This window comes from Ursus americanus, chromosome 7 (assembly GCF_024610735.1).
Source record: "Ursus americanus isolate L20-20 chromosome 7, mUrsAme1.1.p, whole genome shotgun sequence".
Taxonomy (NCBI): Eukaryota; Metazoa; Chordata; class Mammalia; order Carnivora; family Ursidae; genus Ursus; species Ursus americanus.
The window spans coordinates 79765449-79787718 of NC_142133.1; the positions used below are offsets into that span (position 1 = coordinate 79765449).

At 43.1% G+C, this 22270-nt stretch overlaps 1 protein-coding gene across 6 annotated transcripts in view; it reads left to right on the top strand.

Moving 5' to 3' along the window:
• The window catches only part of MBOAT2 (membrane bound glycerophospholipid O-acyltransferase 2), a 122312-nt gene that overhangs the window by 42287 nt on the left and 57755 nt on the right, over window positions 1-22270 (top strand). For 3 of the 6 annotated variants that reach the window (XM_087863875.1, XM_045775959.2, XM_045775960.2), the window contains exons 2-3: window positions 5857-6002; window positions 11559-11636. The exons of 1 other annotated variant lie outside the window; for it this stretch is intronic. In XM_087863875.1, coding sequence (XP_087720001.1) covers window positions 5857-6002; window positions 11559-11636 — 224 coding nt within the window. Of the gene's footprint in view, window positions 1-5856; window positions 6003-6579; window positions 6694-11558; window positions 11637-22270 lie in introns of all 6 variants that reach the window. 2 more of the 6 variants (XM_087863877.1, XM_087863876.1) reach the window with 1 other exon arrangement.

Below are 22270 nucleotides of genomic sequence, written 5' to 3' on the forward strand. Positions count from 1 at the left end.
CATAATTAGTACAGTAAATATATATATATAATGAATGAATGTATACATAGTTTGGATTTTTCTCCTGTTCTGCAGCTTGTGCTTTTCACTTCCTAGACTATCTTGGTGATCTTCCACATCAAAACATACGGACTATGCATTTTTTTAACCACATTTTATTTTTAAAAAAGTTTTTTTAAAGATTTTATTTATTTATTTGAGAGAGAGAGAGAGATCGAGAGAACAAGTGGGAGGAGGGGCAGAGGGAGAAGCAGACTCCCTGTGGAGCAGGGAGCCTGACATGGGGCTTGATCCCTGGACCCTGAGATCATGACCTGGGCCAAAGGCAGATGCTTCACTGACTGAGCCACCTAACCATATTTTAAAAATCAAATTTAATTCTTAGTTTCTTTCTGAGAATTATTTCTTTTCCCTTTTTAAAAAAGATTTTATTTATTTATTTTAGAGGTAAAGAGTGAGCCGGGACGCAGGGTTGGGGCAGGGAGGAGCAGAGGGAGAGGGACAAGCAGACTCTGCTCTTGAGGGCAGAGCCTGACGTGGGGCTCGATCCCAGGGCCATGAGATCGTGACCTGAGCCGAAGGCAGATGCTTCACTGACTGAGCGCCCCCAGGTGCTGCTTCCCATTTTTTAATTATGTTTTTTTTCCTATTGATTCTTAGTTGTTTACTTTTTGAATATTAAAACCCTTTGTCATGTATCTCATTTTTTTTCTTCTAGACTGTTACTTACAACATTATTTTAGTATTCTTTTGTTGTGTAGAAGTCCTTAACTTTTATGTAGCAAAACTATTCATTATGTAAAATTAATATTATTTATTATGTTATTTACTCAATAAGCTTATATAATCTCTTACATTCTTGTCTAGGACATACATAATTTCAGTTATCATAGCAAGTCAGGATAAACTAGATTATGCAGTGGTGACAAACTATCTCTAAATCTCACAGGCTTAGAACAACAAAGGTCTGTCTTGCTACTTGTCTAATTATGCGTTGGCAGGGGGGCTTTGCTCATCGTTTCTGGAACATTGCAGACGGGGGACAACTCCGAAGGTTCGTATTCTGGTAATCGAGGAATGACACACATCACTCTGCTCGCAGCTCACTGGCCACGGCTCGTCATGACAGGGAGTCGGGAAATTCCTTCTTCCCTCTGCCCAGGAGAGGAGAAGCAGCTGTAGGTGAACAGCATGAATGACCACCACGGCTGAGTGTGCACCGTTAATTCATCTGGAATTTGTTTTTAAGTGTAGGAGGTGGTCCATTGGTTTCTTGGTTTGTTCATCTCTAAAACAGAGTAGAGCACATCTTCGAGGTTTGTGTGAGGAGTAAGTCGATGACTGTAAAGAGCTTAGAGTGGTTGTGTTAGTTTGGGTCCTCGAGGAGCAGTTAGAGGAGATGTACCTGCGGAAGTGTTTAGGACAAAAGCTGGAAGGGCCTGGAAGAAGGTGGGAGAGCCAGTCACCTGCAGGTCTGAGCCCTGTGGAGGGGTCTGCAAAGCCAGTCTCCAGAGTCCTAGAAATGGGCCTGCCTTCTTTTCCTGACACACCCACTCACTGGGAGCAGCTCGTGGAAGTGGGGCCTGAGCAGGCCCTGGCGATGGACTTCAAGGGCACAGCAAGTGACCGCTGGTCAGGTGGAGACCTGACAGGTCGTACTTACCCCTGGCCCACAGTAAAAATGCAGTCAGGCGTTAGCAGCAGAGCTAACGGAATGGGGTGTGACTTTAGTCTTTCCCAAAGAAGAGTCCTTTACCCTATTCACAGTAATTGAGCAGCTTCCTTTCTACTGATGGGAAAGGCTTCTTTCCTGTAGCTGGCCCTACACCATCTGTTCAGTAGTGTCCTGTCAGTGGACGCTGCTCGTGTCTGTTTCAAACCGTGCCACGGTGAGCCCTCTTGTAATACCACCTGGGTGCGTTTGTGCCACTCTGTCTGGGATCACGTTGTAGACGTTGAACTTCTGAGTCAAAAGTCGTACATTCTGAGTTTGGAGGACAGTCGTCAAACTTTTTTAGAGAGCCGCACGGAGTTAGAGCGTGCCGGCAGTGAAGAGCGCCAGCTTCCCCGGCCCGCAGCCGCGCTCGGGCTTCGAGCCTCCCTGACGGCTTCATCTGCACGGCGTTACTTGGGATTGAGACAGAAGACTTTTCACATCTTTACTGGACACTGACATTCGTAAATGTTCGTGCTTTTTGCTTAATTTTCTGTTGAGTAGTTCGGTTTTCTTGGATATGTAAAAGTTCTTTGTATATTAAGTAAATGACTTTTTTTCCTGTCATGTGTTCTGCAAATACTTTCCCACTTTTCCTCTGTCTTTTGACTTTTTTTTTTTTTTTTGCGTTTTGCCATACATAATTTAAAAATCTTTATATGGCAAAATCTACCAGTCTTTTCTTTCATAATGTCTGTATCTTTGAAATAGCTTTTAAACTACTTAAATGCTTTTCTCCCTGGTTTTATCAAGCTATTAGTGATGTATGTGATTGTATGAGTTGAAGGAGTACAACATAATGATTTGGTGTATGGGCGTATTGTGAAATGATCACCACAGTAAGACAGTTACCATCCAGCGTTCCCATAGTTACAGATCGCTCTGTGTGTAGCTGTGGACTCTGAGGTGTGGTGTGTCCTTCAGAAGAGGTGAATTCAAGAGCCTCCTATGTCACTATCTTGGACCCTTCTCTCCCTAAATGCGCTTACAAATTTATTTTGGGATATTAAGTATTTCTTTGAATGTCCTTAAAAAATAATTAACCTTGTTGCTGTTACTTTGGAGTGTCATAAATTAGTAGTAGGCTTTTAACCTGAGTGCCTAGACACTAACTTAATTGTGAGATCAAGCCACGTCATTTGGTGTTGAAGAAAGTACTTCTCTTCTGAGCTCATGCAAAACGTGCTCCTGAAAGAGCATCCTCTGATATGTCTGCAACTGTTGCTTTGATATATCAGGACTTTTTTGTGCAGCTTTTCATAAAAAGGCTTCTTTTGTATAAAGTGAGGTATGTTACCAGTAAGGCTTAACTTAGCTCAGGTTTCCCAATCTTACTTCTTTCTCCTTTCCTGCACCCTGCCTGTCCTCCCCCCCCCCAACCCCCAAATTACTGGGAGCAGTTTCTTTGAAGACATATCAGGTCATGTGTGTATATTTTCAACAAAACAGCTTTGAAAAAAGAACATTAAGTCTTCTTAGTCTAAATTTCTTTCTGTCTAAAAGAAAGCTTGTGGAAAGGGTTGACCCTTAACAAGTCAAAACAAATGTACACGAACTCCACATAGGATCTTTTTGATTGCGTTTATTAGCAATGGGACGTGGCCAGTTGTCGATGTTTCGTTAAATAGGATGGCAGTGTTTTGCAGATAGCGTCATTTCTAAAAGTCTTGCCTGTAGCAATCAAGTTTGACCTTCAGACATTCTCTGGAAGTAGAGAAGCAGACGCTGAACAGCCTAGAACCAGTCGGATTTGGATTTGAATGTGGGGACCTGCGTAAAATGGGGAAATGGCACCTTGTTCTGAGGATTAAATGAGATAACCAGTGTCGTACCGAGGACATGATGGGTATCCAGACATTGTAGGTGTCTTCTTTCTTTCTTGCTCAGACCCACAGAGACATCTCTGCCTGAAGGCACACACAACTACGTGCTTTTTCTTCCATTACAAGCATCTACTATGGGCAAAGCATTAGGAAACCAAAAAATGCACAAGTCCCAGAGCTAGCCGTGGATAACTTTAGAATCTAATGAAAAAAGAAAATAGGTACACAAGGAACTTCAACTCAATTATTAAACATCTTTATAAAGGTTATATGAGAATGTGCTTTTAATAGCACCGCACCAAAGGAAAGACCATAGAGGGATGAATGTCACAGGGCAGGTGACAGGATTTCCCAATCATAGCTGATATCCACAACCATCGGAGGAGTTTCTCCCTGTCTCTCTCCTTCTCTCTCTCCTCAGTTTCTCTTTTCATTAGTGTCTAATATAAAACAAAGTGTGATAATTATCAGAGAAGCATCTTGGGCCATTGACAAAATGTTTTATCTTTGTAACTACCCATTTCAACATTGTTATCTTACAGAGAAAGAAAATGAGCTCAGGCCTTATTCTAGACACCGAATCAAAATCTTCGGGGGTAAACCCAAAAGTTAATATAAAAAACAAAACAAAACAAAACAACCCACATGTCCTGATAATCCTCAAGGTGTAAGTACCAATAGTGTTGGAAAATTAGGGAAAGGGCATTTTTTTTTTTAAAGATTTTATTTATTTATTCGACAGAGATAGAGACAGCCAGCGAGAGAGGGAACACAAGCAGGGGGAGTGGGAGAGGAAGAAGCAGGCTCATAGCTGAGGAGCCTGATGTGGGGCTCGATCCCAGAACGCCAGGATCACGCCCTGAGCCGAAGGCAGACGCTTAACCGCTGTGCCACCCAGGCGCCCCAAGGAAAGGGCATTTTAAACAAACAAATGACAAAAAATGCCCATAGTAGATACTGTAGACGTTTTTGGTGAACTCAAGGGTATTTGAAAGGAAGTTTTTAAACTGTAAAAAGCTTTGCAGATGTGAGTAGTATTTATATTGAAAATATCCATTTTTCCGATGTATTTACTTTTTGCTTAAGAAAATATTGTTAGGACCCTTTGGGAGGGAAAAAGTGCTTAGAACCTGTTGGAATGACAATTTGCTTGTATTGAGTCTGACTGTTTCAAAGAACAATGGCCTCTTAGACAAAGTACAACAATGTTCAACTGTTTTTCTGCTTGTAATGCAAGAGAAAGCACGTAGTTGTGTGTGCCTTTAGGCAGAGATGTCCCTGTGGGTCTGTGGCGGCACCTACATGTAGAGTGTGATTTGTTCATAACTGAGGTGCCTGAAACAGTGATTTTGTTGTTGTTTTGTGTTTTTTTGCGAGTTCCTCATGTCAAGTGGATTTTTTCTTGTTTTTAGATTTTAAGACCTATTTTCCTTAATAGTCTAAGAGAATATATTTCATAAGAAAGAAATGGAGATTTTTCTCATGTCTTTAAATACCAAGAGGTTCTTCTTCTTAGCCTGTTATGCCCTGTTTTGCCTGGGGAGAAGTGCTAGGGGAGAGAAGAGCCGCAGCGCCGTTGTCAGCCTGCGCCTCATTCCCACAGTCACAAGCAGTGTCACTGCGAATTACGGAGAATATGAGAAACTGACATGGGTGGACTTGAGAGTGAATGTGTTTTCTCATTGCTTTCTGAGGGAAGGTTCCTTGCGCTGTTGTCATTGATTCATTCGCCTCCTGCACCAGTCCTTGAGATCCCCCAGAGCTGAGGCGGCTGGTCCCCGCTTTCCTAAGTGGTGGTGCTAGCCCCCCGCTGTCCGTTGATGCCCTCAGCACTCCGCCATGAGTGGCTGCGGAACTGCTCGTGGAAGAGGATGCCTTCCACCAGACCCTCGGGGATGCTGACCGGATCTCGATCCAGGGGATTTTTGGAGAAACTCAGAGCCGTTCTTTTCTAATAGAGGGATGCCTGTGCCATTAAGACACGTTTTTTCCTTCCCTTAAACCACAGGGTACCCTGTGCTGTTTCTGTGTCTGCACCCTCATGTCCTTCAGGGTCTCCCAGGTGCCCCTCCAGACCTTTCCATGCGGGGTGCCACCTGGCCCTGTAGCACAGGCAGCGTGCACCCGCCCGTCTCTTAGAACCTGGAGCTGTCACCTGCTGAGGCCCCGAGTTTTGCTTTTGTTTTTGTTTCTCTTGTAAACTTGGAAGATCTCTGTTTGATATAGCTTTGGTGTGTTTGTCCTGAGAATTTAAATGTGACATCAAATGGAAGATTCAAGTCTGTGTTGCTAATATGAAATTTTAATTTTTCTTTACAGGTCAACTTTGTAGTGTGCCAACTCTTTGCCTTGCTAGCAGCCATTTGGTTTCGAACTTATCTACGTTCAAGCAAAACTAGCTCTTTTATAAGACATGTCGTTGCTACCCTTTTGGGCCTTTATCTTGCACTTTTTTGCTTTGGATGGTAAGTAATTATTTTGATTATATTTAAATGAAGACTTTGGACATCTTTGTGATTGAGGGTGTACAAAGATACATTATGTGGGTTTTGTTCTTTACATGTAAAGTTTCATAGTTTTAGTTTTAATAGGAAAAAATAAAGCGTGGAGAGTGGGCTCTGTCTCTTCAGTTTGGGCCCAAGGGCAATTTACTATTTATAATGTGTATGAAATAGGACAGATGAAGAAAAAAGACATACAAACATTTCCTTCTGTCCTGAGTGGTTCTCTTCACCTATTTTGCACATCTTTTATGCCAAGACAAATAAACCACTTAAAATAGTATTTTCTTCCCGTGAAAGTGGTTTTTAAGAGTCTGGTACAGCTCAGTGATGGAACTCTATTACCATTTTTTTAGATTCTTCCATTAGTAAAAATAGGTTTTTTTGTTTGTTTTTGGTGGGGAAGAATTCTTTAGGATAGAAAGCTTTTATTTATGACCCTTCAGATGTGTGTGTCACCTTCAGTTAGCTCCCTTCTCAATTGTCAGGGCTTCCCGGCAAGCTTTAGATACAGAAACAGCTTCCTCCCTGTTTGCTGCAGGTGACTGGTCGGGTGACAGAAGCAAATCAGGAGAAGAGCACACAGTCTTGCGAAGCAGCAGAGACTCTCGGTGGAAGGGCTTCTTTGTGATTTCTTCTGCACTTTCCTCTTTAAGTGAGAGCTTATGCTGCTTGCTCATTGACGGTAGTGTTAACACCCTCACCGCTAAGGCTTTGTAGGTGTGCCCTCCGTGGACTCTGGTTTGAGATGAAAATTCCCTGAGAGGGGGGAATGCACTCACTGGCTCTGTGACTTAGTAGTCCCCGTCGTGGGCTGTAGGACCTGCGGGACTTCGATGATGTCTCTGTGTTTGTGTGAGGATGTTATTTTTGATTCTTGTGAGAGTTGGAATATACTGGTGTTTCTTAATCTAATTTGTGGCTCTAGCGTTTGCAAATGTTTCCTAGCAACTAATGAAAAATCAATCAGGGATCATTTATTCAGCCTCTCCCATATTACCATGTGGCCAGTCCTCTGATGGGCGCTGCCTGTGGAAGGGTATCTGGTCCTGAGACTTGGAGCTGATCTCTCAGTGCCCACGTGTGGGCTTTTCCGCTTCCTTGTGATGACAGATCTGTAGCATCAGAGTTTTCCTGGTTTCCTCAGGTGATTCTCTTTAAATTCCTTATAAGTCATCTGGGGGTAGTGAGTATGTGTGTGTGTACATGTACATACTTTTTTTATTATGCAACTTTTCAAATGCAGACATACAGAGAAAAACGAACCCTTATATACCCATTACCCAGCTTCAACCGTTTTTAAAGTTCCACCATTCTTATTTATTCCCCAGTTATTTTTCTGAATTAATTAGGATTATATCCCAGTCTACATATTTCACCCTTAAATGCTCCAGTATTTGGTGGATACATTTCATTTATTTATTTATATATTTATTTATTATTTATTTTAAAGATTTATTTATTTATTTATTTTAAAAGATTTTATTTATTTATTTGACAGAGAGAGAAACAGCCAGAGAGAGAGGGAACACAAGCAGGGGGAGTGGGAGAGGGAGAAGCAGGCTCCCATGGAGCAGGGAGCCTGATGCGGGGCTCAATCCCAGGACTCTGGGATCACGCCCTGAGCCGAAGGCAGATGCTTAACGAGTAAGCCACCCAGGTGCCCCACATTTTTTTATTCATTCATTTGAGATAGAGTGTGAGAGAGCACAAGCCAGGGGGAGGAGCAGAGGGAGAGGGAGAATCAGACTTCACGTTGAGCAGGGAGCCTGACGTGGGGCTCAATCCCAGAACCCTGGGATCATGAGCTGAGCCAAAGGCAGACGCTTAACCGACTGAGCCACCCAGGCGCCCTATTTTTTATTTTTTAATATATTTTTAAAATGTTGATTTATTTGAGAGAGAGAGAGTGTGTGCACTCATGTGACCAGGGGAAAGGGCATAGGGAGAGAGAGAGAGAATCCTCGGATAGACAGCCTGCTAAGCGGGGAGCCCAACATGGGACTGGATCCCAGGACCCTAAGTTCATGACCTGAGCCAAAATAAAGAGTTGGGTGTTTAACTGACTGAACCACCCAGGTGCCCCTGGGGGACACATTTTAAAGGGGGGTTGGGGAAGGCTTGTAGTTTAGAGAGGCCAAGTCCAGGGACACCATTCATGTTGTGGTCAGTGTAGACAGAGAAAATTGGAATAGAAGAAGTATCTTTAGGGGTTGTGCCACACAGAGCACTGTGAAGGTGAACGTGTTCTCTCTCCTCAGGGCTCTGTACGGAGGAGGTGTTTTCTTGCTGAGAAGCCTTCTCAGATGCTTTATACACAGTGCCAGGAGGAACCTGACCTCATGTAATCCTTAGTACTTCAAATCATATGTGATCACCAGGATTTTTAAAAATAGGGTTCTCTGGTCTTTTGTTTTGTTTTTCTTGAAGAAGAAACGTTTTGGGAAGAGAAATTTTTTTTGTCTTCTCTGTTCCGGGTCTAAATAAGTCTTTGCTAATTGGAGTGAGTAGGGAAAGTAGAGTATCCTTTCAATTTGCAGTTTAGCACTTCGGTTTTTTAGGCTCCAAGTCAGTCATGTCTGCTATTGATTTTGACAACTTCACTTTCGGAAGGCATATGTTAGTACACTGTAAATAGAATTGATCATTTTACCTACTTCTATTTGGTCTCGGCTTTTCTTTCTTTCTTTCTTTCTTTCTTTCTTTCTTTCTTTCTTTCTTTCTTTCTTTCTTTCTTTCTTTCTTTCACTATCATCTGCAGGTTTATTTTAACTGAGAATTTGCTTATAGTTTTAATTATTTATCTAACTCTCTTCGATGACCATGAAGGCTAGTGGCGTAGAGCTTGGACTCTGAAGTCAGACCTGGATTCTGCTCTGGGAGCCTTGGGCAGGTAGCTCTGTTCCTCTGGACACGTCGTTCCAACCCTTTTGGCTTCACCTTCCTTGTCTGTGAAAGGCAGTCAGTGATCATGGTGAGAACTGAGAGATGTAATAGGACAGAGAGGAGCTTAGCACCATAACCAGCTCACTGTGAACCTGCAAAGTCACGCAGGGTCAAGACCATTGTCATTATTATCATCTGTCATTACCATCATCCAGTTGGCAGTCCAGATTGGGAATTTTCTGTTTATCCAATCTCTTTTTTAGTGCTTGTCACACAGTATTAACATAGTCTGTTACTCGTGTGTCTTCGCCTCTAGACTGCAAGCTCTCTGCTGACAGAGACTGTGTCCCACTGACTCCTTGTTTTGGTGCCCAGGACAGTGTCTGCCAGAAAGCACACACACCCCCCGCACAGATCCGTTGAACAAGCAGGGAGGTGTTTCTCAATCTTTTTTAAACTTGTGTTCTTTTTTGCTAAACATACGATTTATACCTGTGTTTACTGTGATTTGAAATTCAAAATAAGATGTGTTATCTAAAAAAACCCCGAAGTTTTGAGATAAAGGATTACTTTGTTCTCAAAGTCAGGCGGCTTGAGAGGCGGGATGCCAAGCCGGGATGTGCTGTTTTCGGGTCCCGCCCCGCCCCTTGAAGAGTCAGCTGGTCGGTGAGTTGCCCAGAAGGAAATCACTTGAGTTTTAATGTCAGTTAGGGTACTAACGAGATATGTGACTTTCGGACTTAGTTTCCTCAACTCTAAAATGATGAGGGTTGGATTATAGACCTTTAGGATACCTCTTATCTTGAGTTTCTACTTCACTAATAATACTTAATAGTTGAGTGCTTACTGTGTGCCAGACACCCCAGCCAACACCCTGCACGGATTCTCTCTTAAGCCTGGAAAATACTACGTGGCTCCTCTGTATTTATTATGCTCCTTTTACTAATGAGAGCAAGTGAAGTGGCTGCATGTGGGGGGTTGCGAAGAAAGTCACCAGTGCCATAAATGAGTGGAAAAGCACCTCGAGGCTTGTCGTGGCGGTCGATGACGCAGAGGAGAACGCAGATCTGCTCCATGTGGGCAAACTCGTACTGTCACAGGGACAAAGGCGGGTCAGCAGGAGGCTGGCAAAGTGTGATGTTGCACCCCGCAAGATTGCCGAGCACATTGTCTGAACGGTGGCACCGGGGAGTCTAGAAGGAACCGTGGCACCATTTGAGAAGTAAAACTCTTAGCTTCTAGAGTTGTTGTATACCCCTCAAGTTCCCTGGAAATTTACTCATATAAAAGGAAAAAGGTATTTCCCCAAGAGTCCTCAAAAAAATAGTTTGAAGACCAGTATGTTTAATGAGTTCTACTCTCAATTAACAAACCCTTAAAAGTACGTAGCAATCCTCTTCAGCATTTCCCCATTAACTCCATTAGTGAATTGTTAATGCTGGCGACAAATAGGAGGTGGATAATTAATTAGAAAAGTGTGTGTTTTAATCATGTTTTTTAAGCTTCCTTCTGTTTCAGTTTATACTCATACATGTTTTTCTGCTTTCTCATGACTTTCTAGTTCTAGTAGTATTCCAGGCCAACATTGTTTCCGTGTGTGTTATGTGTGTGTTAGATAAGAGGGGGAGACAGACAGATGGAGTGACATCCTGTGTTCAGTGGGTTAAATAAGTTTCTTCTGTGGGCCTGGCCTGCCTTGGCACCTCTGTCTTATTTATAATATTTCTGTGGAAAAATTTATTCAAAAGTTTGAGTAACTTTCCCACATTGGAGATGCCTATTATTCTATAATGATTAGCTTAAAAAGTAATTTTAATCACAGATTAAGATCCTTATTTATATTTTAAATTGTGTACAATGGTTTGAAATTTTTTTCATAAATTATTCATGCCATCAAAGGGGAAAGGAAATTGTGAGTTTGTGTCTGTGTGCCCATGTATGCATAATCTTAGGGATGGTTTGGATTGAGTTTAAAACCAGAAATCCTAATCGTGTTTGCCTGAATTTTGTGAAATGAATGGATAAATTAGTTCTCTCATTTAATGGTGGATTTCCGCATTAGAACACGAGGAAATTCTGTGCTACTTCAGCCGGAATGTTTTACAGATGGATGACTGCAAACGAAGAGGTAGAAGGTCATTTGATTTGAGCCATCATGCTTTCGGAATAGATTTGGGGGTACCTGGTTTTCAGTCAGCACTGTTATTTGGTACTTTCTGTTGCTTTGTGAGAAATAATTTTAGGTATTTGGGAAAACAACTAATGTTCTCTCAGGACTATTCTGAAATCCAGATTTATTACTCCTTTTCCTCATTGTGCCTTGAGTTATGGAAAAAGCTGTAATCCTTGAGCTGCATAACCCCACAGCACTTTCATGTAGCTAGGAGACGGGGAAAGCCAGGGCACTGAGGGTGCCTTTATGGGGCTTCATTTTATTTTTCCAGCTTCTCTGGGGCTTGTGATATGGGACCCCCTCTAGGGTGTTCACAGAATTCTAGGCTGAGAAAGTTAGATTCCTTACTTTTTATCTGAAGATGTTCTATGTGATACGTAAGCACTTTGTGGCCTCAGTGGTCTCATCTTGATGACTGTGAATGGGTGCCCCTCTTCTAACAGCACTCTTACTTTTTATAGGTATGCCTTACATTTTCTTGTACAAAGTGGAATTTCCTACTGTATCATGATCATAATAGGAGTGGAGAACATGCACAAGTAAGTGTTCCTCTTTATTCCCATATCAATATGTATTTCCCTGTAATAGAATTAGATCAAAATACAATGCTGTTACATTAAAAATTATTCTAAATTGTGATAATTTTCTCAAGAAGAGCTGTCATAAATTACTCAGTAGAACTCAAATTTCAGCCTTGACAGGCCTCATGCACCTCTTACCCTTGCCAATGACATAAACTCAGCGCCGTACCAAGAAGATCTGGTGATTTATTCACATATACTGAAGGGCATGAAAAATTCTTTTCTATACTCAAGATCTTCCAATTGGACTAAGAACAGGCTTTCTCAGCCTCGGCACTGTTGACATCTCAGGCTAGATAATTCTGTGATGTGGGGGCTGCCCTGTGCACTGTAGGGTGCTGAGTGGCGTCCCTGGCCTCCACCCACGAGGAGCGAGTAGTGCCTCCTCCCCTGCCCTCTCCGAGTTGTGACAACCGTGAACGTTTCCAGATAGTTTCACATGTCCCTTGGGAGGCAAAACAGCACAGTCATGTCATGTCTGTTTTCTGAATATAGTGTGGTACCTACGAGTTCTGAGGAAGCATCTGTTGAATGAATGAATGAACGAGTGAGTGAATGGGTGAGTGGTACTATGATTCCTGCATGACAGCAAGACCTTTCCCGGTCGTCTCCTGAAGCTCTTGCTTCGGGGCCCCAGCCTCTGCCTCTGTTAGAGCCCCTGAGCTCCATCTCAGGGCTGCCGTTACGGTAGCCCTGTATCCTCTTCAACCTGCAGCAAAGTCCCAGACCTCATTCTTGAACCTGGACATCTGTGCTGGGCTTTACTTCATCTCGGTCCCCAGGGAGAGTGGAAGGGGGGGGCAGAAAGGATGGGAATGGGAGGATGGGTGTAGGCTGTAGAAGAGGAAGGGGAGTAGAAATGTGTTTTGGGCATCCTCCTGGAGTTAGGAAAGCGTTTTCCCTGGAGAAGGCAGCACAGTGTGGCTGGGCTCTGTGCTGTTCCGATGTGCAAAACAAGCTTTTGTAGACGGGCGTGGGAACCTAAGCACCCTTCATGTCAGTTTTTTGTTTTCTGACTTTTCTATGGGAAACCTTGTTTTGAGTTCTAAAAATTCTCAGACTTCTGGAACACAGCACAAAGGAACTGCCATTATTTAAAATTCAAACAACAGAAATGTGGGGTGGTTAAAACAGAAAGAGTAGAAAATCCCCTTAGCCTAGAGAAGTTAAGCTGAAGTATTTTCATTATAAATTGGCAAGTAATTTTCAACAAAACAGATGACCTAAAGGAAAAATGTAAAAGGTGTAGATATATCCAGTAAAACCATACCTGTCTAATGGGCTTCCAGGCTGTGGATGGCGTTATGTTGTCAGGAGGTAGGAAAGTAGTTTTAAACTTACCATTCTGGGGCGCCTGGGTGGCTCAGTCATCAAGTGTCTGCCTTCGGCTCAGGGCGTGATCCCCCCTTTCTGGGATCGAGCCCCGCATCAGGCTCCTCTGATGGGAGCCTGCTTCTTCCTCTCCCACTCCCCCTGCTTGTGTTCCCTCTCTCGCTGGCTGTCTCTCTCTCTGTCAAATAAATCAATAAAATCTTAAAACAATAAAATAAAATAAACTTACCATTCTATTGCCTCGCCTCTCCTCCGACTTGAACAAACATATCTTGTATGCCACAGTGTTTCCAGAAACGTGAAGATCATGGAGATGTGGTCCTCACCCTCTGAAATGCATTGTTGGTTTGGAGATATTAAGACAGTCAGTCACACAACAGATATCTGTTAGCTGATGCTGGGATCCAGTGATGGGTATAAGGACGTGCTCTGTCTTATTGTCAAACTACCGGTCACACTGTGATGAGTGTTAGAAAAGAAGAATAGGCTCAGGGCTGGGGAAGCATAAAGGAGGGAGCGACAAGCCAGGAAGGTAGTAAAACCCAGGCTCTATGTGTATCGGCCATTTACTATATGTCCAGTAGAATAAAACAGTTGGGAACGGAGTACAGATATTTGATGTTAAGTAGAAATTATGCTAACATATATTTTTAAGAATTGAGAAATATTAACACATGCTTTCCTCAGATGCCGCCTTTATTGATGTTTGAAATTGAATAGCAGGCTAGGTCATGGGAAAAGATGGAATGCAAACTCTGCGTTTCACCCGGTGGCCTTAGTGGTTGACTAGATGAGTACAGGTTTGGAGTCCTGGGGATATGGGTTTGAATTCAAACTCTGCTAAATTTTCATTAGCTTTGGGACCTTGGCCAAGTCAATTAACCTTTTTGGGCCTAAATTGGATTAAACCAGTGACTCCGCTAAGGAGCATGTGCCTACCTGCTTCATACTCGGGGTGTCCGAGTAAGCTTTTGTTTGCATATAGGGTTCGGCTAGAAGAAGAGGTGTTCAAAATCTGGATGAGATGTTTTCAGAAGTCATTCTTAGTTACACGTATTTTGGTGATTTTTTTTTTTCCCCTCCTGATGTCAAGTCAGAGCTGGGCCATCACCCTGACTGCCCTGCACTATAATTCATCTTTTCTTCTTCCCAGGACCTAAACTCCTTGGCAGGGATCTTTTACTTATTTTTTAATCCCATGGTTGAGTGTATAGATGATAGAAACTCTCAGTAGGTGAGGTCATCTTTTCTGTTCTGAATGAGTATTTTGTTTTGCTCTTGAGCCTTTTTTTTTGATGTTTTTTAGTTTGGTATTTCCAAACATTATATTCATTCCTGCGCTAGGCCTTGAATGGCGTGCGTGATGGGTTGACTTGCACTCTGGTGGTGTTTCCAGCTCACTTCCTCCTTGTTGGTCCCGTAGAGCCGCAGCCCTGGGAGTTGGGGTGGGGCTGGGGCAAGAAGAGGCAGCTGAGGCTGACCTGGCCTTGATCTCCATCCAGGAGGACTCCGAGGAGCGGGTAGCACAGGTCATGTCCACCTATTATCTGCCGGCTCTCATGAGACTCCTACAATATGGATTCCTAGACAAAAATGGCATTGGGAACTGCCTGAACTCTACTAGGAAGGAATGATGATCTCGGAAATGCCATCTGGCAGGCAGAAGCCTCAAGTCACTTGAAAATTTGTCCTCATGAAGTTAATTAGCAGCGGGTAGTGGCTCAGCGGGAACTCTGTGGGGAAAATATTAACTTCACTGAGAACAATCTCATGCTCCCATGAGAGGGAATAAAATGTGGCAGGAAGGAAACTGGACTCTTAGACTTTTTTCTCTTATGCTCTCTGTGGACCATGTTTGAAAGCTTTATGGTGGTTGGGGATAAGGGTACAGGTCCTTTCGGTATGGCTGTGCCAGAAGTTGAATTTCAGTTGGAAAACAGTAGTTCTAAAATCTATTTTTTATGTGATCTTATTTGTATAATAGTTTATGCTTCAGTAATCATTGTGTGTCAGTCACTGTGAAAGCCCATGCATTGGCCCTTATCCTAGCAATAGCCTTTGGAGGTAGTGTGGGCGACCCATCGAACAGGGAAACAGAGCCTAGTAAGTGATGGATCTGGGATTGGAACTATGTGTGTCTGCCTTTACCCAGGGCCCAGGCCTTTTACCTTTGCATTAGATTACTTCTAAGCATTAAGCATGATGATTATGAGCATGTGTCATTGAAAAAGAAATGTCCTAAACTGATTGAGAAGAAGTAATGAGAGCCAACAGGGTCCCCAACAAAGGCAGAGGTTTGTATGTGTTCATTACTCTTCCTTAGGACGAAGAGGCAGATACCTTTATCCGAAAAGATGCCGTGGCCTTGTGGCATATTGTGCTTAGGACCTAAGGTTTTTAAATATTCACAGTTCTCATAGAGAGGAAAACTGTTACTCGGTGATAGGTAATAGGATGTCTAGGTTCCGCTGGATTTCCGAAAAGTCTGGAGGACACATAGTGTCATTCCATTAAATCCTGAAGTCCGGAAAGGGCGTGATTCAGTTTCCTTTTTACCATTCAGTCAATTATAGTATCTCTTTTGGCGGTGTTTGAATTCTAAATTTTATTTCTATTTGTATACTGGATCTCTCTGTTAAGGAGGGTTAAGTCATCCTTGAGCAAATGAGGGAAGCTTTTTTTCCCCCGTAGGATTAAGCAAGGGTTTTTATACAAAGTAGGGGGATTATATTAATGTAGGGATGCTGATAAGACTGACACACATCCCTGGGTCAATAAAGGCATTACTTCGGGTGATGCTGTTCATCGGAATGTGCTGGAGTGAAGAGAAGTTTGTACAGGTTACTTGTGTAACAGGGTTCTGCCACATCAGGTCTGTCTAAAAATGTCAGATTAACAGCTAATACTCCAAATGAATCACTTGTTTTAGAGATATTACCCAATTAAATGAATATCCTTCTTGTTTTGGAGGTAACAATTCATATATTATCAAACATAACTGGATAGTTGTGATAATTAAACATAACAGTGCTTTTCATTGGAAAAGTATAAGGACTCATCTTCTGGTTTTAGGTACTTCTGGAAACTAATTTTACTTTCACATTAAGACCTTCATCCTTGCCAGAAAGTTGAAAGAAAAATTAAAAACTCACATAACCATCTGTTAGGATGATGAGCAAAATCACTCAGTTATATGTCATAACACATGCCACTTACATAAAATATGCGGTCCTTGTCGAAGTTTTGTGAGAATAAAATCTTCGTGACTGTTTGCTTAACTTTTGAGTAAGAAGTGCGGAAATGGTTTGGGAAGATTAGGGCTTGCTAACGGATGGAAGTACCTGTGGGGTGTCTCACAGTAACTCTGTTCACATGTGTGAGTTCTGTCTTCACAGTGTTAGAAGCAGCTTGATTTAGAGACAGCTTTGGACTCTGACTTTGGCATTTGAATGCTGGAGAGCTTCTCGGTGCCATTCCCTACGTAGGTCCCAGAGGTCAGTTCACTTGAACAGTCACAGAACCAGGGACTGTCAGGCCTGGAAGTCTGTGAAATTCATGTATGTTGTTTGGTTATTTACCAACCTTCCTTTAAAGATTTGTTGTTGTTTTTTGGTTGGAAAAATGAAAGATGTTCACCTGTTTACCAGACAGTATACAAATCCTAGTTATTTTTTGGAAGAATAACAAGCACCATTGAGACATTGTATCACGACTGGCTTTTTCTTAGTCTTTGTTAGAATGAAGGGTTGGGGTCTTTTAAAACTGCTTTAACCTTTACATAAATGTCTGAATGACGTGATTTTAATCTCTAAAACCTCTCCCATTCTGTAAACTTGTTCAGACTTTTATAAGTGCTGTACTTCAGGTCGATATTTACTGAAATACATAATAAATATAGATTCTAAAATGCTGTTTTAATGTCAAATGATGAAAAATAGAATTTTTAAATACCTTTAGTTAAATTAATTTGTGTGGGGAAAAAAGTACTGACCTCCTCCTACTTGTTGTAGCTTACTAAATAATTCATATTTAGAGCAGTTATGGGAAGATAGACAGAGGGTAATAGAGGACCTACCTGATGACCCAGGACACGGCCATTTTGGTAAAAGGGTATGACAGTGGGGAAACCGGGCATCTGTGTTTTCACAGTGAAAACTGAGCTTTTGCTTAAACTTAATGAAGAGTGGAAAGAGATGGGATTACACATCTTTTTCTGGCCCAGAAATTAATCGTGTGGGTATTACAGAAAATGTGCCCTTAGCATGACAGTTTCGGGATGAGCTAGGTACTCTATTTGCCTTTCAGAGTTTTGGAAAGTCTTGTATGGAACTCCTATTGTTGGAATAGTTTCCTTTTAAAATTCCAGTGATTAGAAAGCTGTCACTTAAATTACTATGCAAAGCTTTTTTCTTAAACATGAGAGCATTAAAATGTTTAGAAAACAGACTTAAAGGATTGAAAATAAAATCCAACGAAAGAGAAGGATAAAAGTGAAGAAGTGAATAGGGTAAACTCCCTGAAGGACAACAGAACATTAATCATTAATAAATTACTGGTAATAGCTAAATTACCACTAATAGCTAACATTTATTAAATCCAAGTTCTAAGTCAGATACACATTCAGTGCTGAAGTGAATTCCCATGTGCTCATCGTGACCGCCCTGTGCTGGAAGACTGTCCTCTCAGCTTCACAGTTGAGCCACACCCCTGCCCCAGGTCTATACAACTAGTCCTTAGCAGGCTGAGTTTGAAATCAAACCCGTTCAACGCCAGAGCCCATGCACCCAGCCACTAACCTCAGCTCCTCCCCAGCTGCATCAATGTGTGGATTTTCTGTCGGAAACTGTATCCCACCCCTTTTATTTCGGGGTTGTTTTCCTTCATTGTTATTTGGTGTGCATGCAAGTAATATAAATTAATCTTCGTTTGAACGCTATATTGAGAAGTTAAAACTTGTAATTCTAATTCTTGGGTTAGTTTTTTTTTTTTAAGATTTATTTTTTTATGTGAGAGAGAAGGAGGAGAGGGGCTTAGGGAGAGGGAGAGAGAGAATCTCAAGCAGACTCCCTGCTGAGTGCAGAGTCGGATGTGGGGCTCGATCTCATGACCCTGAGATCATGCATGACCTGAGCCAAAACCAAGAGTCGGATGTTCAACCGACTGTGCCACCCAGGCGCCCCTCTGGAGTGAGTTTCTTAGTTTACCTGTTCTTCATTTGACGGCTTCTATAAGTTAATCATTCGTCTCACCCCCGATACCTAACAGAACATATAGGCTGGTGATGGGTATTAAGGAGGGCACGTATTGCATGGTGCACTGGGTGTTATACGCAACTAATGAATCATGGAACTTTACATCAAAAACTAAGGATGTACTGTATGTGACTAACATAACATAATAAAAAATTATTATTAAAAAAATATGTTTTCTATAGCAGTAATTCTCACCTCTAGGGAGCAAAGGGAGGTTATATAAGAATTTAGGGGAATGAGATCATGATTCTCATACATTGAACCCTCCACCTTCACCAAGCAGTGAAACAAAAGGAGTGCTGGCAGAATTTGATGTCTGATTTACTGTTTATGTCTGCTGACATGAGGCAGACGGTCTTCTGCCTCCCCTCCCGGCTTTTCCCGTTTGGGGGCTTGTCTGGCTGCTCTGTTCTTCGTCTCTCCCAAACACCATGGTCTGCCCTCCTCTCGATCACAGCTTGCAAAGTGTGGTCCAGAGACCCCTGGGAGTCCCTGAGATCCTTCTAGAAGGTGAAAAGGTCAAAATATTTCCATAATGACATTTAGACATTATTTGCCTTTTTCATTTTCATTCTCTCACGGGTAGACAATGGGGCTTTCTCCAGAGGTTACATGCTGTGTGATATCGCGTTAGAGCATTTGTGAATTCAGCGATCTTCCGTTACGTCAGACGTTAAGGAGACTTGCACAGTCTAAAACATTGCCCTTCTTCTCATTAACTTTTTAAAAAATATACTTAGAAAATATATTTTTCCCAAAAGTGTTGTTATATTGGCATGTACTAGGTTTATCATTATTTTTGAATTAAATATTTTTAAAATTCTCAGTTTTATTCCTCTATGGTAAAGATCAGTGGCTCTTGTTTATACGGGTTATGCTTTTTTGGTTTCCTCAATTTTTAATGGGTACAGGATCCTGAGACCGAAGAATCTGAGAGCTGCCTCTTTAGAATTCTTTCATGCTTCCTGTATGGGCTTTGTGAAGCTCTCACCCAGCCTCTGTCATCGAAGCCATCTGAGCTCCTAGCTGGTGTCCTTTATGTTTGTGTTCTCGCTGTCCACTTGCCTGGTACCACTCTGCTTCTGAAATCTGTAAGTTCTGGAACCCTCAGAGAGAACAGCCTTCTGTCTCTATGCTTACGTACTCCCTTGCTCCCCCTAGCTCCGTCCGCAATGGGCCGCCTGCCTGGCTGGTGGTAAATGGCAGACACATGTGTCCAGAGCCCAGAAACCATGCTGGAGGCAATGCCGTCTCCACTCCACCGTCCCTGGTTCTCCTGGTTAGTGTCTCCCTGACCTCGCTTTCTGTTTATCTCTGCCTTTCTCATAACCTCTTCATCATTCCACACACCACCAGGCAAACGTCCAACCTGGGGTGGACACAGATCTTTAATGTACTCGGGCAGCCAGGTGTTGGAGAGAGAGCCACACGGGGCTGCTACGGATGTCTGATTTCTTATTTCACCTAAATCTGTAGTGTTCTTGCACATTATTTTAATGGATGTTTTTTGGTTTTGTTTCCCATTCTTTTCAAAGATTAGTCTAAATTTCAGTGACCTTTAAGTCCATTCACCTTATCTCTGTCCTCTCACACTTAGCATACAGCATAAGTTCATAATGAAAAGTTCTGGGAGGGAGATGAAGATAATCCTCGGGAGATCATCCTTAAAGATGCAGGGTAAGGTGTTAGGAGTAGGAGGAAGAGAAGGAGGGGAACAAGCCCGGCAAGGAGGGGATGTGACTGGCTGTCTCCAGGTGCTCCTTCCCAGACAGAGAAGGACGCCGCCCCCTCCCTTGTCCTGTTCGTTTCCACACCCAGCCCACATGGTAGAACCAAACACATGTCGGGCCTCAGCTCTCTGCTTCCTTGCTGATGCTCTCTCTGGGCACATCCTCCAGCGGAGCAGCCAAGGCAGGTATGGGAACGAATCCTTGCAGCTGCCTTGTCCCCTCCGTTTAGCCGTCACGAGGCACTCTCGGTGCTTCTCGTTCCTCTTGGGTTGTTTTGAAGTTTAGACATTTGTAAGGCATTTCAAACAGCAGCTGCCATGTTGTGAGCCCTCGTTAGCTGCTGCTGTTCCTTCCCTGCCGATGCCTCAGGCCCACTCCTGCTCTGCAGCCGTGCACCTGGACGTGCCCGGGAGCCTGCCGGCCGGGGGCCCTACCCTCTCGTCTGGCCTCTGCTCTGCTGCCCCGAGGAGCTTCTAAAATGTCTGCCTGACCGTGGCTCTCTTCTGCTTTGGACTGTGCGTTGGCTCCCTGCAGCTTGGCAGCTCGGCAGCGCCTTTGTGCCTTTGCCCTGCCTTGCTTTCCACTCTTGGTTACAGCTCTCGCTCCTCAACTCTGACAGCCCGGCCATAATGAGCCATTTGTAGTTCTGAACACACACTCCGCTGTTTTACACTTAGTTCCTTTGTGTTTGCCGGGAGCCCCCCACCCCAGCATGCATTCCTGCTGGCCCTGCAGGGTGTGACCTCTGGGCCGAAGCCCTTCCCCCTCCTCCCCTTCCTGCTAAAGCAGTCACCCTCACCTTGTATGGCTGCTGTATGTCACACAGTGTGCTGTGCTGGACAAATCTGTTCACAGGCGGGGCAACGCTGTGTGGAGATGCCGGCTAGAGGGCCACATCGCCCCGTCCTGCTCATCTGCTTGGTAGCCCGGTCACACACAGTTACTTAGCTTCTCTCTTTCTTTTTTAAGATTTATTTATTTCAGAGAGAACAAGCGCAAGGCGGGGGGGAGGAGGAGAGAGAGAATCTCAAGCAGACTCCCCACTGAGCATGGAGCCCGACATAGGCCTCGATTCCACGACCCCGAGATCATGACCTGAGGTGAAATCAAGAGTCTGATGCTTAACTGACTGAGCCACCCAGGTGCACTGAGTTATTTAGCCTCTCTATCCTCTGTTTCCTCATTCGTACATTAGGAATAATAATAATTCCTACCTCATAGGGCTGTAGCAAAGATGAGGTATACTGTATTTCGTTAAGTGTAAAATGCCATTGATTGTAAGATATGCCATTATTTTATCTAATACTAACGAGGATTCCTTGGTGTCAGTTGGGAGAGCATTCTTGATTTCAGAGATGTTAACATGTGAAAGTACAAGAGTATCAGATTCACTGAGATACAGTATGCAGAGCCCCTTGGATGGTGCAGGGCGGGTGCCAGGCATGTGTTACCCGGTACGTGCTCGCCCCCCATACTGGACTTGGAGCCTGAGAGGACAGGTACTGTGCTGTATTTGATTTTATGTCCTCAGAATCTGGCCAGATAGCATTAGTGATTGGAATGTGTATCTGAACACAGCTGGTTGGCCTCTGCTCATGAGCTGACCATTTTCTCAAACCCACAACCAGAAGGCAGACCGAAGTATGTTCCTCTTCTTCCAGGTCCCAATTTCTGAGAAGCCCTGACCAGCTCAGCTTTTGTTCAGCTCTGGGGGTGTCTTCTTCCTAGTCCCACTTCTTAGATCTTTGGCATGATGAGACAAAATATGGATGATGGCAAACGGTAATTGACAGTCTTACTTTTGCTTTTAAGAGCTTTGAAGAATTAATTGAATCACTTTTCCCCCCGCTTTCCTCATAAATTTTTTCACTCTGAAGTTTAATAGAAAAAAGATGAGTGGTCTTTTGTGTGGGTGGAGAGGGAGGTCAGGACTCTATATTAAAATGCAGCCCCTGAGAGACAGAGAGTGACAGGTTCCTAATCTTCTGCTTGGTAGAGGCCCAAGATCTTTGAATTGAGAACTGGTACGGGTGATGTGAAGCCTTTTCCAAACATTCTTTTTTTCAGAGTCCTGGTTTTAGTAGCAATGAGAACAGGCTGAAATCTGGATGTGTTTTTTTGTGGATAATTGTCTTTCTCAGTTGCTCCCAAGATTCTGTCATTACATTGTCTGCCAGATGTAGTTCTTGATGTTATTAAAAGCTTTAAGTTCATGCAAATTGATTGACTTACTGGGAGAGGCTGAGGTGGGAAACTACGAACCAGACGATATTTTGAA